Raw genomic sequence first — 16402 nt, forward strand, 5'->3', positions numbered from 1 at the left:
GTTAGCGCTGCTGCCTCTCAGTGCCAGGGACCTGGGTTTGATTCCTCCCTCAGGTGACTGTGTGGACGTTGAACATTCTCCCTATGTCTGTGTGGGTTTCCTCTGGGTGCTCCGGTTTCCTCCCACAGTCCAAAAGATGCGCAAGCTAGGTGGATTGGCCATGCTAAATTGCCTGTAGTGTTCCGGGATGTGTAGATTAGGTGAGTTATAGGGGGACGGGTCTGGGTGGGATGCTTTCAGGGTCGGTGTGGACTTGTTGGGTCGAAGGGCCTGTTTCCACACTGTAGGGATTCTATGATCTATTCTATGATCTTTTACAACATCGGAACTTCCCAAATGCTTTATAGCCAATGAAGTACTTTTTTAAGTGCACTCACTATTGTGATGTGAGAAACACAAAAGCCAATTTACAGAAGGAAAACAGCAACAAGATAGCCCAGTAGATGTCTATTTAGGGATGTTGGTTTGCAGAGTTAATATTGAACAGAACAATGGCTGACATCCATCCTTCTTATTTAAATTGAGGCCGTGGGATTTTTAGCATCCGTCTTAGAGGGCAGAGGACGACTTGTTTAACGTCTCATATGAAAGTCAGTAACTTAACAGCACAGCATTCTCTCAGTTCTGCTTGGGAAGCAGCTGTATGCTCAAGTTTGAACCTATGACATTCTACCTCAGAAATGAAACCAGACTGAGGGTGAGATTAATGAACTAGGTGAAATTGGCATTCCACTCCAGAGCTAACTAATCTGTATGACTAAAATTACATGCTGCCTTTCCAAGCTAAATCATTAGGGAAGATTGAAATGAATTTTAATTAGGCTGTGGATACATGAGAAGCAAATGGAGATGAACCTAGAACTTCCAGAAACCAGAATTTGATCTTCTCCGTTTGAAGCAACTGAGTTAAGTACTTTATTTAAATGTTATATTTTGAGTATTTTGTTAATGTTACTTGAATTCTAATTTAATTGGTGTTTGACATGTATAGATTTTTGTAATTTAGTTTAAAATTTTAGTTAAGTGAATATTGAAATAGTTAATCTTGTATTTATCCTGTTATTTAAGAGAACAATAAATATTTGATTACTTCGCTGTACGCTTAAAAAATCTCAACTGTCTACAGTGATGTGTAAAACTAATACTAAAATGTAAGGGTCAAATTAAAACGATTACGTTCTGATAAATGCCCTTTCTCTCCAATTCTTCAGGGAAGGGTTTAGATTTTCTTCACAAGAAGCAGCTTCAAGTTTTGGTGATGATCGGCTTTTGATAGAGAAGTTCATTGATAATCCTCGTCACATCGAAATTCAGGTTAATGAATTCAGGATTCTTTAATTGAAGATTCTCGGTCAATAAAATCTTGCAATTGTAACAAATTTATGCAAAGAAGTGGATGAACCAATCATTGACTTTTCACAAATAGGGTTTGGCTTTGAATATAGCCAATAATAGATGGGGGTACAGATCTTTGACTGGAATGGCCCTGCATGAAATGATTTTGCATATCCAATCCAGTTCCTAATGGATGTATTTACTCCAGTGGAAAACTGCTCCCTAATTTGCCACCAAATTAACAGTATCATTCAATTGAAGGAGTAAAATTGCTTAACATGCAAGCAAGCAGTGGGAAATGGTGGACCTTAGAGGTGGTGCATCTACTCTTAGCTTGATGCTGACATATGTTCGGACATAATATGGAGTGTTCTGCTTTGTAACTGATGAAGCTGGACTGCTTGCTTGGGGGTATTTGGTTCCTAGATTGGGTGTTTGCAAATGAATTTTTTCCATTTCAAGTGTTACAGTGTTTGAAAGCTCCGTTAAATTCATAAAATTGTGACTTCCTTAGGGTCATTGCCACAAACATGTACTAAATGTAAAAAAAAATGACCTCATTGCACGATCAGTCTTGAATCTCGGCAAATGTTGTTTCAGTACTCAGCCTAGGAAAAGGGAGAATTAGGACTGCAATTTTTAAATATGTAGATTTCATAGACTCCATTGCACTGAAACAGGCCATTTGACACAGCTGGTCCATGCTAATAATCATGTTCTGCATGAGCCTCCTCCTGCCCATTTTCATCATGCTTTTTCAAAGTATCCTTCTATTCCTTTCCCCGCTTATGTATTTACCTCAACCATTTCCTGTGGTTGTAAGTTCCACATTTTCACCACTCTGGGTAATGATTTGGCTTTTGAATGCCCTATTCTATTACTTAGTGACTATCTTATATTGATAACCCCTGCTTTTGGTCTTCAAAACAATTGGAGACACTCTGAATGTACCCTACATAATCTTCAAGACCTTACTGAGGTTATCTTTCAGCTTTCACTGGAGAACGTTTGATTTCCTAATGCTAATAAATCCCTCGTGCAGATGCACATGTATATCCTAAATTGTAAATAAATTTTAAATGAGCCATATAGAAGCTCGACACCATCCAGGGAAAGCAACCCACTTGGTTGACACTTCATCTACAGTATTAAACGTTTCCTCCTTCATCACTAATGATTAGTGGCAGTTGTATGGACCACATAGAACCTCCTCTGCAGCAACTCACCAAGGTTCCTTTCAACAGCATCTTCCACACCTGTAACCTCTACCATCTAGAAGTACAAGGGTAACAGCACATGGGAACACCACCACCTGCAAGTTCCCCTCTAAACCACACACCATCCTGACTTGGAACAATACTGTTGTTCCTTCACTGTCACTGGGTCAGACTCTTGGGATTCTCTTCCTGACAGCACTGTGGATGTATCTATGCCATATGGACTGCAGAGTTTCAAGAAGGCAGCTTGCTACCACTTTTTGAAGGGTAATAATGGATGGGAAACAAATGCTGGACTAGTCAACAAAGTCAAATCTGTGAAAGCATTTAAAAGAAAATAGATAGGGAGATCCCAGGTTTAATTCTGCAGTGGGCTAAATCAACTGATCTTAGCTGAGATACCAACAGGACACTACAGTTAGCCTCAATACCCTGGGTAGGAATGGGCAAAACTGAGGTATGGTTCATTGCTGTTCTCCATCTCATAATCTGTGCTGGGGATGTGCTTGTGTTCTGCTGGGGAAGCTAAGCTGTCATGCCCATGAAGGCAATCAGTCTGCACCCACTCATTGTCAAGCTCCAACTTGAAAAATAGGCACTTCAGGACATCTAAAGCTGTAGTTGTATTAAGCACGATATCTAGTTATGCAGGATTGAAGAAAGGTTTTATACAGGAAAAGACAAATATGGGGACTTAATGGAAAACAAAATTTGTTTTCATATGGTAAATATAATTTAAAATATCCGTGAAAAAGTCTGGAACCTGACCACATATTTGATGGATAATACTCTTCTGGGTCCACTTGTTAACGTGCTTTTATTGTCCATGATTGTATCAAAGATCATTTCATACCTATAAACGCCTTTCAATGCAATGATATTTGCAGATTTTAGGAGATAAACATGGCAATGCACTCTGGTTGAACGAGAGAGAATGCTCCATTCAGAGAAGGAACCAGAAGGTAGTTGAAGAAGCCCCAAGGTAAGCCATTAAACACAGTGTCTAATAACTGTTCTTCAATAAAGTCTTGATCACAAAACAAAACTCATTTTCCAACTTTGAATCCTAGAAGACAAGGAAAGTTGTGGATGTTCTAAAGACCAGAATTGGAAGAGAACAGGGATCTTGGAAGGTTGTGTGATTGGAGGATATTGCAGAAATGGGGTGGGGGCTTTGAAAACAAGGTAGAAAATTTTAAATGGGTAATGCTGGATTATAGGTAATGTTGATCAGTGAGCACAGGGCTGATGTGGTAGTGCAACATCTGTGAGAGTTAAGGAATGGGCAGCAGAGACCAACCAGGAGAACATTGGAATAGGCAAAGTTTGCAGGTAACAAAGTTATGGTTGAGTAGCAGATGAGCTAAGGCAGTTCCAGAGATGGGGAGTGTTGCAGAAATTGCAGCCTCTGATGGACATGACTTATGCTCAATGTTAAATAGTTATAAATGATGTGTCCAGTGTTGGACAGTAGCCAGGAAGGGAGCTGGAAACTGTGGTGAGGGAACAAAATCTTTCCTGGGGACCAAAAACAATAGTTTCATTCTCAGCAAATTTTAGTTGGAAGATATTTCCGTTCATTCAATAAACGCTGTCAAGCAAGTAGTCTTCCTTTAAAACTTTAAAACAGAACTTGGCTTCCTTTAAAAGCTTTCTCATAACCTTTTTAACAATATTTCTATGACTCACATCTGCCATGAAATGCTGTGGACTTTTACATTAAGGAAAATTAATAAATTTGTTCTACTTATTGTTAGTGTTTGATGTTATAAAGATAGAAAAAGACTTGCATTTCTCTGGAGCCTTTTACAACCTCAGAATAATCCCGAAACCCATTGCAGTCAATGAAGTCTTTTCTTCTACTGTTAAATGCAGGAGACACAAGAGTCACTGTGAGCTCCCACAAACGACAAAGTGATAAATGATAAGCTAATCCATTTTACTAATGTGGGTGGAGGGATGAATACTGACTAGAACTCTCTTATTCTTTGCGATAGTGATGTTGGGTCTTTTATGTCCATCTGAGAGGGCTGAAAGAGCCTCAGTTTATTGTTTTATCCAAAATGCAGCACTTCCGATAGTGCAGTACTCCTCCAGGACTGGAAGTGGGAATGTCAGCCTAGATTATGTTCTTCGGTACTATATTCCTTATACATTCATGACTGTGTGGCCAAATTCCACCCCAACTCCATTTACAAGTTTGCTGACAATACCATTGTTATAGATCAGATCTCAAACAACGATGAGACAGAATACAGCAAAGAGATTGAGTGCTTAGTGGCATGTTGTAAAGACAACAATCTCAGCATCAATGTCAGCAAAATGAAGGAGCTGGTCATTGACTTCAGGAGGCAGTGTATCAGTGGTGCTGAGGTGGAGATGATGGAGAGCGTCAAGTTTCTGGGAGTGATGATCACGAAAATTCTGTCCTTGTCCTGATGTGATGGTCAAGAAACACAACAATGCCTCTCCTTCCTCAGGAGGCTAAGGAAATTCGGCATGTCCACAAAGATTCTTACCAGTTTTTAGAGATGCACCATAGAAAGCATCCTATCTGGATGCATCACAGTGTGGTATGGAAACTGTTCTTGCGAAGACCGCAAGAAACTACAGAGAGTCGTGAACACAGCCCAGTCCATCACGCAAACCAGCCTTCCATCCACTGCCTCCATGTATACTTCCTGCTGCATTTGGAAAGCAACCAACATAATCAAAGACCCCTCCCACTCCAGTTATATTCTCTTCCACCCTCTTCTGTCAGGCAGAAGATATAAAAGTTTGAATACATACATGTATGAACAGATTCAAGATCAGCTTCTTCCCTGCTGTTATTAGATTTCTGAACAGACCTTGCAAATGTTAATTCTGACCTCGTCTGCACCTCCTCTGTGGCTGTAACACTGTTTCCTCACTCTGTTCTGCTACCCTGATGCACTTTATATGATAGGATCTGCCTGTACTGTAAGCAAAGCAACACTTTTCACTGTGTCTTGCTACATATGATAGCTTAGTTGGTGCTGCTACTTTTTTTTGCCTTTCTTTTGATGCAGCACTTTTCTGGACCCTGAAACTCGAAGAGCTATGGGAGAACAAGCAGTGGCATTGGCCAAAGCTGTCAATTATTCCTCTGCTGGTACAGTCGAATTCCTCGTGGATTCTAAGAAGAACTTCTATTTCTTAGAAATGAACACTCGTCTTCAGGTACAGAAAAAACGTGTCTTCTTTCCTTTTGAACTGCTCAGGAAAATAAAACCTGGAGGAACATTTTCCAATTGGCTAATTTTACAAGGTTTAAGAGGATGCAAATTTAAGGTTTTGGCTGAGAGGTACAAGGAATGGAGTATGGGATATGAGACAGAGTCTTTTTATATAGTGAGTGATGATGCCTTAGGCCTCTCCGCTTATGAGAATGGTGGAAACAGTGACAATCACTGATTTCAAAAATAAATTTGCTGGGTACTTGAAGGTATTAAGCTTACATGGTCTCAAGGAGAAGTGAGACTCACTAGATAATTGGCATGGACCCAAATTTGCCGTAGATGACCCCACGAGTATTTTGAACCCAATAGGGAATTCGAAAGTACGTTCTTTACCCAGAGAATGTGGAAATCACTGCTGCAGGGAATATTTGAGGTGAATAGCATAGATGCACATAAAGGGGAATTAGATGAGCACAAAGGAGACATATCCATTAATGGGGTGAGATGAAGGAGGTTGACAGCAGGCTCATGTGCAACATAAACACCAGCATAGACCTTCTAGGCTGAATGGCCTGTTTCTCCACCGTAATGTCTATGTAATTGCTGTTATGGTTGCTGTGTGCACATTGCCCCTTGCTTCAAAGTGACCTTGAGGAGGTGCAATTAAGTACCACAGAGGATCCCAGTATGTAGCTAGCCACAGTGCTTTGATATTTTTCCCACTTGGCAGCCAAAATTTCCTTTCAGTTTTTTTGCAATGGTGGATGCATGCTGTGTTACACTAAAAGTTATATTGATGTCAGCAATAAAAAGCAAGCCTTTTGAAAATAATTTTTCAAAGCAACAGTCTGCTTACCTCAACTAATGAAATGTGTTTTATTGAAATAACAAAAACGTGGGCTTTGCTTTTAAAACAAAAGAGCAGTATTTATATAGAAGTATGCATTTTAACAATCATTAGTCATTACTCTTCACTTTCGTGATGTTTTAGTTTAAAAAAAATAGGAATGGTGGTCATCAGGTTAGCCTGTTGCAAATTGATATTAAAATGTGTTTCATAGTATTTTGTTTACCTCTGTTTAAGGATCTCTGTGTTGTTTCACAGGAGGGAAAATAGTCGCACATAGAGAGCAGATTTATCAGAATGTTACTAAGGGTAAAATACTTCAGTCAGGTGGTGAGACTGGAGAAACTGGCGTTGTTTTTCTTAGAGCTGAGCTGTATATGGGAGGTTTAATAGAGGTGTTCAAAATTCTGAAGGGTACTGATAATTAAATAAGGAGGAACTGTTTCCACTGCCAGCAGGGTCATTAATCAGAGTTTACAGATTTAAGATGATTGACAAGATAACTAGATGAGAATATTTACAACTTGTTATGTTCTGGAATGCACTGCTCGAAAGGTCAATAGGAGCAGATTTAATAACTTTCGAGAGAGACTTGGATATGCATATTTCTAATTAACCTGTTTAAATGTGTTATGAACACCTCTGGAACAGGTGGGATTTGAACCCAGGCCTTCTGGCCCAGAGGTAGGGACACTACGAGTATACCACAAGAGGCCCTTGAGGACCTGAATATATACTAGGAAAAGGAGTAATTTGCAGGGCTATCAGAAAAGATTGGATATATTTGTTTTTTCTAGTTGAGATGCACTTAATAGCAATATATGATTGTTGTCTCAAAGAGAGTACTTGGTTCAGATTTTTCCAGTGATCTTTTCCTTTTTATCTATGTTAAATATTTCTTTTGAGGTTGAATAGTGAAAGTGGGAAGCTGTTGCTTTGTGTGTATGTGATGTGGAGGATCTTAGTCACCCTGCTAGATTAGTGGATGAATATTTACTGGTGACCCTAAAGAGAGTTGCCTACACACTTCTGTGGACTGAACTCGTCACAATTTCAACTTTTGAATGCTGATTGAATCAGGATGTTTTTTAATTTTTATCTTAATCTTGCCACTCCTTTGGCAGCAGAATGGGAGGAAATGACTTGACTTATTTTTTTCCATAACATTCTTCAATATTATTCCCAATTTGCTAAACCAACTAGTAAAGTTGAGTCATAGTACTGTGCCAGGTTGCAAACCTCACTTAAATTGATATTTAGAAATATTTCTTCACACTGTACAGACTAGGGTTGTATTCTCTGGAAGGTAGAAGATTGAAGGATGATGTAAACGAGATGCTTAAAATGATTCAAGAATTTGAGAGAGTTGATAGAGTGCAACTATTTCCTACGGTGGGTGACTCCATAACAAGGGGATAGAATCTTAAAATTCAAGCCAGACTTTTCAGTGGTATTGTTAGGAAGCACTTCTTCACATAAACATTAGTGGAAATCCAGAATTCTGAACTCCTCCAACCCTCTCCCAAAATATGTTTGAATGCCAAGTCAATGAATAGATAAGGATAGTGAAGGATCATGGAATCTAGGTGGACAAATGGAGCTTAGATACATATCAGCCACAATCGAATTGATTGGCCAAGCATGGTTGACTGCTCACTTTTGCTCTAATGCTGCTACTTCATTCTGTTCTTATCTATTGCATTGTGGGAGCTACAGCACCTCCTTTCATGGATGATGATATGGTGCCCTAGGTGATCATTCGTTTGCTCCCATTTTAGAGCCAACTCACTCAACCATTTTCATGTTGCCCGTTAGAAACATGGTCCAGAAACATGGAGTCAATTTTGGAATGTATGCTTCACTCTACCTATCTGCTTCCACCATCAGCACTGCATGTAGTAGAAAGGCAGCCCCTTACCGTAGTAGGCTCTGAGAGCAGATTGATCATGAGCTGTATACTCATGTCTGTGTGTAATGATTTTGTATTCCCCATGCAAAAACATTGTTCCCTTTAATCACTTTTTTTTCCAAGGATCAAATTAAAAATTGGTGCAATAGCATACCAGTAAAAGTGATTGGCAAAAGAACTAAAGGTAATATGAGGAAAATCATGTTTACACAGTCAGCGGTCAAGATCTGGAGTTCATTAATATGATGCAGGCAGATTCAATTATGCCTTTAAAAAGAGGACTGAGTATGCATCTGAAAAGAAAGGAATTGCTAGCCTAAGGCAAATGTGAGTAACTGATTTGGACTCGCTAAAAGCCAGCCGCAGACATGATAGGCTGAAAAGTCTCCTGTGCTGTAAGCATTTGATGAATTTCACGTCCGCATTAGTTTATGCGGTGGCTGCTATCATTACCATAGCAGGTAAATTAGCCTCTTTGCTACCAATTACATTGACAAATCCTCCTTAATGTTCATTATGAAATTTTCATATCTAAGAGAACTTGAATCAAAGCAATTTAAGATCATTATCAATTAGTCCCTCAATTTTCTTTTGCTGTTGTGTTCATTCATGGTTTTCATAAAAGGGAAGATATTAGTACGCATTGCAGTACATGAAGAAAATTCATTTGGAGCAAACATCCCTTCTTTGGCAGCTAGCCCAATCCAGCCATTCTGTGTGGAGTGGGAGATAAACCGTGGAGAGTCTTGACTTTGTACTCTGCTAGATATTAATTATCCATGAAAAATGTTGAACCCAAATTCTAGGCTGGTACTCCAATGCAATATTGGGAAAGTGCTGCACAGCTGGAGGAGTCTTTCTATTGAGATGTTAAACCAAGGCCCCATCTGCCTTCTCAAGAGGCCAAAAAGTCCACTGCACTATTCGAAGAAGAGCTAGTGAGTTCTGAATGATGCCTTAACTACTATTGACCCATCCAGCAAAATAGATAAACTAGTCATCCTGTCACTGCTGGTTGTGGGGTTTGCTGTGTGCGGATTGGTTGTTGTGATTCCTATTTTGAACAGTGGCTGAACTTCAAAATATTTAATTGTCTGTCAAGCACCTTAGAAAATACTATCATTGATGAAGGTACAATGGAATTGCAAGCCTTCTTCTTTTAATGCATTTAACCAAGTTATTGACTGGTTGAAAGTGATAGCCTGTGTTCCAGCAACCTTCTTGTCAAGCATGTTGTGGATTGTTACACCACCTTTCATCTTGTCAAGTATCTGGAAAGCTTGGGTCGCAAAAAGTCACTCTGCAGGTGTCTTACTTGAAGGAGATCCAAAGGCAACTAACAACTTCGGAGATGGTTCTTTACTGACCCCCCTCCACCATGAATTTCATGAAGCTGCATTTATGGGGCAACATGAATTACTATTTCCTCCTTGAATTATTTGAGAAGCCCTTTGTAAACGTCTCAGGTGACTTTTCTCTTTTTTTGTTGCCTTCTGGTCAGTGAGCTACTGCAGGTTAATCTACCGTGCTGGGCAATGCAGATGAGCTTGATCATCTTCTCCTTCAAATGTTAAATACACACACTTTCAGCAGGGGTACTGGATCACAATCAAGAGCTGAAACCTGGGCCAGTTTCTGTTCTTTGATACGCGTGGCTCCAAAATCACAGCAGGCAACTGTACCTGTGAGCTGAGTCACTGTAAATGTGTAGCAATGTCATAACCAGTGAGTATTTTTTTGGAAGGATCCCTCTTGAAGTCCCGTTCCTGGTCCTGATTGCTTTTTCTTTCAAAACATTCTTTATTTGACCAGTTCAGATCAACTGGGGAAAGATGGTCAATCCAACTTGTCATCACCTACTGTAAATAGAGAAACTAGTGAGAATCTTGTGCAGTGTTTTTGCAACAAAATGAAAATATACATTGGGACAGTTCAGCTGCTTATTGCTGAAGGATAGAAAAAGAGTTTTCTGCAATTAACATAGACAAAATTCAGAAGACAGAAGATAGTTTTGTCATAGTTGAAGTTTGGGCTGAATGTGATTGCCATTGATTAATAACTAAATTCCAGTTTAAAAAATAAAATCCTTCTTCTGCAGTCCCATTGGCCAGATTTGCACTATACAAACTGTTTGCTCTTTTAAGTAATGACTTTTATTAGAAAAATGTCAAAGTGTCAGTTAATTATGAGGAAATTTTCCTTGGATTAAAAGCTTCACTGAGTTAATTGCACCATCTGCTCTGTATATAGTGAACTGGTCTCTGCTGAAATCGCCCAGTAAACAAGTGTCTGGCAATATTTTGCAAGACATTGGTGTTTAATCTGGATGTCAACACATTTATTTATATCCAGAAAACCTACAATGAATTTTACGTGCAAAGTATTTTTGAAATGCAGCTGTGCAATTTACATAGTTTCAAATGCCAAGACAAAATATTTTTTGTCCTCCCTTCTCACCTATCCTCATCCTCCAATCCTGACTGAGCTCAGAAACCTAGACTGGCCAGTGGATGCATTCAGACTGGGTATTCCCTTAACAGCATCAGGCAAAGCTGTTAGCAGCAATTTGCTGATAACACAATGACTGCATGGTTCAGCCCAGCTATTGTGCATGCTAAGCACTACACAGCATCATCTGGAGAGAGAAAACCTGAAGCATCCATCTGCTCATTTCCGTTACCTAGGGTTGATGTAAGAATACATTAACCTGGTTGCTTGTCAGGACAGGTTAAGGAAAGGAGGCAAATGGATGATACTTAGGATAAACAGTTAGGAAACCACAAAACGTTTCAGAAAATATAGTGTTAAATAACAGAGCATACTTCTAATCAGTTGAGAACAACAACTTCTTCACACCAGTCATGATAACATAGCTGTGCTTTGTGTATGTGTGTGTCTTAAAATGGGGATGTGTGTGATCTGAGAACACTTGTCTCTCGGTCTTTGTAAATACTTCTGTATGTCTGTGTGACTGTGTATCTATCAGAATGTGACTGTGTATAAATGCCTATCTGTGAAGTGTTCATGTGTTATGATAGGTTCTGTATGTGTATATATCTGTGCATATGTGTCCATGTTTGATGCATGTGTTTGATGGCATGTGTCTGTAAATGAAGATATGTGAAGTTGTGTATATCTGTGTGTTGTATGTTCAAGTGTGATCTGTGCGTGGGCACTGCGTGTGTCTGTATGTGTGTGTTTGTGTTACCTGCTGTGTCTGCATTGCATGAGCGTGCTTCTATTATACTTGTGTGTGTGTGTCTGGATTGGATGTTTGCGTGCTCCTGTGTCTGGATTGTGTTCGTTTATGTATGTCAAACATGTGTCTGCTTGTGTGTCTGGACTGCTTTTGTGTTTGAGTATCCAAAGCATGCTTGTGTGTATCGATGCTTGTGTTTCTGGGATTCTGTGCGTGCATGTTTATGTGTCTGTAGCTGCTGAGGAATAATGAACTGACTCTGTTCAGACTTTGTGTTTTTTGCTTCAGAGAAAAGGACAAAACTTTCCTTTGCAGAGGGCAGATGGCTTTTTGCTATCTGTTTCACATCCATAAGCTGTTCAGCAACCTAGGAGCCATTGTTATGACTCACTGGAGTAATGCGTTGGCAATCGAGCCCCACTATTCCCAAGTCATCAGAAAAGTTAAACATTTTATAAAGCATGCAAAGTTCCCCAAATTACCTGACTTTTAGATACAGATTTATAGAAAACATGGACCGTTTTTTGTACTGAACAATCATTGCTGTTTAGTACAAGTAATTAGAATCTAGCCACAGGTAATCAATTATGAACCGTCAACACGTAAGACTACTGATGATCACTCTAATCTCTTATAAACTCCCCCTACGCTCTTACAGGTAGACAAATATCCAAGACAGGTTATGGACAAAGGGGTAAGCTTGGAAGACTGTTCAGTAGTGTTTGCTGCCAGCTTCTGTTGTTGAAATTATCTTAATGACTCTTCTGTTGCCAGCACTTTGCTTCAGTTATCTATTCCAGTTCCAAAGTGACTAACTCATTTAAAACAAGTCTCTGACTTATCAGTTAAAAGTCACAGGTTACAGCAACTGTTACAACAACAACAAGGATGAAAATACTGCTTTTATTCATATTTACAGTGAGTTTTGACCAAAAAGAACAAAGAAGCCATTCATTAACTGGGGAAGAACTAATAACTTCTCTCTCTTTGCAATTTGCTCCCAGTTCCAAGCTGCTCAATTACCTGAGAACCAATCACAAAGTTGTTGGCGTGTAAAAATGGTGTTTGTCATCATTATATGGTCACTAGTACGTAGACCAATCAACAAGACCAAGCAAAATCTGCATCAATACATCCCCTTGGCTCCAAATCATCTAGAACTAACCTAAGGGAAAGAGTAATTCGAGAGTATAGTGCCCGGTAAAGATCAACAAGGCTGTCTGAGTGTGGAACCATAGGAGTTGGGTGAGATGCTAAACCAGTATTTCGCATCAGTATTTACTGTGGAGAAGGATAAGGAAGCTAGAGAACTTGGGAAAATAAATAGTGATATCTTGGAAAGTGTCTATATTACACAAGAGGTGATGCTGGACATCTTAAGATGCACATAGATGGATAAATCCCTTTGGTCTGATTAAGTGTATCCCAGAACTTTGTGGGAAGCTAGGGAAGAGATTGCTGGGGCTCTCGCTGAGATATATGTATCATCAATAGCCACGGGTGGCATGCCGGAAGAATGGAGGTTGGCTCATGAGGTGCCATTATTTAAAAAAGGTGGTAAGAAAAACCAGGGAATGATAGACTGGTGAGCCTGACATCAGTGGTGGGTAAGTTGTTGGAGGGGATTCTGAGGGACAGGATTTACATGGATTTGGAAAGGCAAGGACTGATTAGGGAAAGTTAACATGACTTTGTGCATGGGAAATCATGCAGTAAATGGTAGGGCCCAGGGGAGTATTGCCAAACAAAAGGACTTAGGGGTACAGTGCATAATTCCTTGAAAGTGGAGTTGTAGGTAGACAGGGTAGTGAAGAAGCCATTTGGCATGCTTGCCTTTATTAGTCAGTGCATTGAGTAGAGGTATTGGGATGTCATATTGCAGCGCTACAGGACATTGGTAAGGTCATTTTTGGAATTCTGCATTCAGTTCTGGCTCCTGCTTTAGGAAAGATGTTGTTAAACTTGAAAGGGTTCAGAAAAGATTTACAAGAGTGTTGCCAGGATTGGAGGTTTTGAGCTATAGGGAGAAGTTAAAGAGGCTGGGCATTTTTCCCCTAGAGATTGGAGGCTAAGGGGTGACCTTATTGAGGATTTTAAAATCATGAGGGGCATGGATAGGATGAATAGTCAAGATCTTTTTCCCAGGGTAGGGGAGTCGAAAACTAGAGGGCATAGATTTAAGTGAGAGGGGAAAAGATTTTAAAAAGACCTGAGGGGCCACCTTTTCACCCAGAGGGTGGTATTTGTATGGAACAAGCTGCAAGAGGGAAGTGGTGGAGGCAGGTAGAATTACAACATTTAAAAGGCATCTGGATGGGTATGTGAAGTGGAAAGGTTTACAGGGATATGGGCCAAATACTAGCAAATGGGACTAGATTAATTTCGGATATCTGGTTGGCATGGACAGGTTGGATTGTAGGGTCTGTTTCCATGCTGTATATCTCTATGACTCTATAAACTTCAATTACTGCATGTTCAAACACTATTTACAATATTTGTAATGGGTCTCAGGTTATTTGAATCAAATCTGCAGCCATTCTTTCAAAAACTGTTTTTAAGCAGCTCTATCTTATTTCAGTCCCCAGGTTTAAAAGCGCAACATAAAGCAACGTGGTACTTCCACCAGCCACACAATTGTTGGTAGGCAGAAGGACAGCTGTGGTCACAATTTCACAAACCAATTAGCTATGTGTTGCTGACCAAATCTCCCTTCATACACAGTCCTGGCTCCAGCTTGTCTGTAGTAGCCTAACCCACTAATTGAACAGACAGCGATGTAAACAGCACTTAACAATGAGTGTCATGGAACTTGTTTTTACAACGTGCAATAATCCTTTCCACAGTCCTTGGTTTTCAAAACATTCCTGTTTCCATTCCAGTCCACAATTAAAAAAAATACAGAAAAACAATAAGATACATTCTTTGCAGTGTGTCTAGACTGCCTGTGTGTGCACTTATGCGTATCAGGACTGTTGGTATGTGTACTTGTGTGTCTGGATTGCATGTGAGTTCTCGTGTCTAGATTGTGCGTATGCGTGCTAATGTGCCTGGATTGTGTGTATGCAAGCTTGTGTGTTTGGATTCCAACTATGTGTGCTTGTGTGTTTGGAGTTTGTGTCTGGATATCTGGATGACACACATGCTTGTGTGTGCGTGTGTATCTGGATTGTATGTAATTGTGCGCTTGTGTGCCTAGTTTATGTGTGCGTGTGATTGTCCGTGCATGTGCTTGTGTGCCTTGATTGGATATGCGTGCGTTTGTATCCCTGGATTGTGTGTGTGTGTGTGTGTGTCTGTGTGTGAGAGAGAGATTGTATGCCTGGGATTGTCTGCCTGCTTGTGTGTGCTGAAATTTTGTATGTGTATTTGTGTGTTTGGAGTGCCTATGTCTGGATCATGTATGTGTGCATGTGTTTGTCTTGTCATGCCTCACTGGGGTAGAGCACTGAAAATCGAGCCCTGCTATAACTGGGGTCATCACAAAAGTTAATAATTTCACATGTACCCAGACTTTCACAACTTACCTCATTTTCAGACCCAGGTTGACAGAAAGTACGGACCAGGTTTCTGTACATAACAAGTTTTACTATTTATTATTACTATTTATTCCAGCTACAATTAAACAATTATGAATTCTTGGCACATAACTCTACTAGTTAAAATTTTAAACCCTTTATAAACTCACCATCTGCATGTACAGACAGGAAAAAAGCATAGGCATTGGGGGCAGTGGGAGAAATTGGGAAAACAGTTCAGTAATTTCTGTTATTAGGATTTGCTGAGATGATTCTTCTGCTGATCAGAATGCTTCTTCTTGATCTTCCTTCTCTGGATTCTTTCACACGCTTGCAGAAGGGACAGTTTGGCTGGTTTGCCCTGATTAAAGGTCTCTGATTTATTAATGAAAAGACACAGCTTACAGCAACTGAGCATCGACAGTTTCTGAGCTGTTGAAGCCTAGTGCTTCTCATTATTTTGCTCACCTACTTGGGAACCAACCACATAGTTGCTGGCAGGCAAAAGGACTTTTTCATCAATGACTGGTCCCTGGTCCACAGATCTATCAGCTACTTGTTGCCGGCTGAATCTCCATTTGTACACAGCCCATGGGTCCAGCCTGTCTGTTGCTACTACTATTCCTGCTTGAACAACAGCTGTATAAATAGCAGTTACAATGACAGTCAAGTTACTTGCTTTCAAAAACTGCAGTAATCCTTGGTTTTTTTAATAACAATTTTTTTCTCATTTCCGTCTACAAGTAAAAATACTAAAAAATAAAAAGACACAATCTTTGCAGTCTGGATTGTGCATGTGAGCATTCTTATGTTTATGTGCACATTTATGTTTGTGAGTTGTGTGCACTTGTGAGTGTGCATTTTGTTTGTATATGCTGGTGCGGCTGCACTATGTGTGTGTGTGCATGTGGGTCTGGGATTGTGTGCGCATGCAGGCTTGTGAATCTGGGGTTATGCATGTGTACATGCACTTGTGTGCCTGAGATTGTGTGTGCACATGTTTATGTGTCTGGGATTATGTGTTTGTGCGTGTGCGTGCTTGTGTGTCTGGGATTGTGCGTTTGTGCGTGTGCACGCTTGTGTGTCTGGGATTATGTGTTCATGCGTGTGCGCACTTGTGTATCTGGGGTTATGTGTTTGTGCGCGTGCGCGCTTGTGTGTCTGGGATTATGTGTTTGTG

At 40.0% G+C, this 16402-nt stretch overlaps 1 protein-coding gene across 1 annotated transcript in view; it reads left to right on the forward strand.

Moving 5' to 3' along the window:
- Nucleotides 1–16402, forward strand: part of pcca (propionyl-CoA carboxylase subunit alpha) — a 191045-nt gene that overhangs the window by 137761 nt on the left and 36882 nt on the right. The window contains exons 10-12 of the mRNA XM_048598411.1: nt 1212–1314; nt 3440–3534; nt 5603–5753. Coding sequence (XP_048454368.1) covers nt 1212–1314; nt 3440–3534; nt 5603–5753 — 349 coding nt within the window. The remainder of the gene's footprint in view (nt 1–1211; nt 1315–3439; nt 3535–5602; nt 5754–16402) is intronic.

The sequence above is a fragment of the Rhincodon typus genome, chromosome 6 (assembly GCF_021869965.1).
Source record: "Rhincodon typus isolate 14 chromosome 6, sRhiTyp1.1, whole genome shotgun sequence".
Classification (NCBI taxonomy): Eukaryota; Metazoa; Chordata; class Chondrichthyes; order Orectolobiformes; family Rhincodontidae; genus Rhincodon; species Rhincodon typus.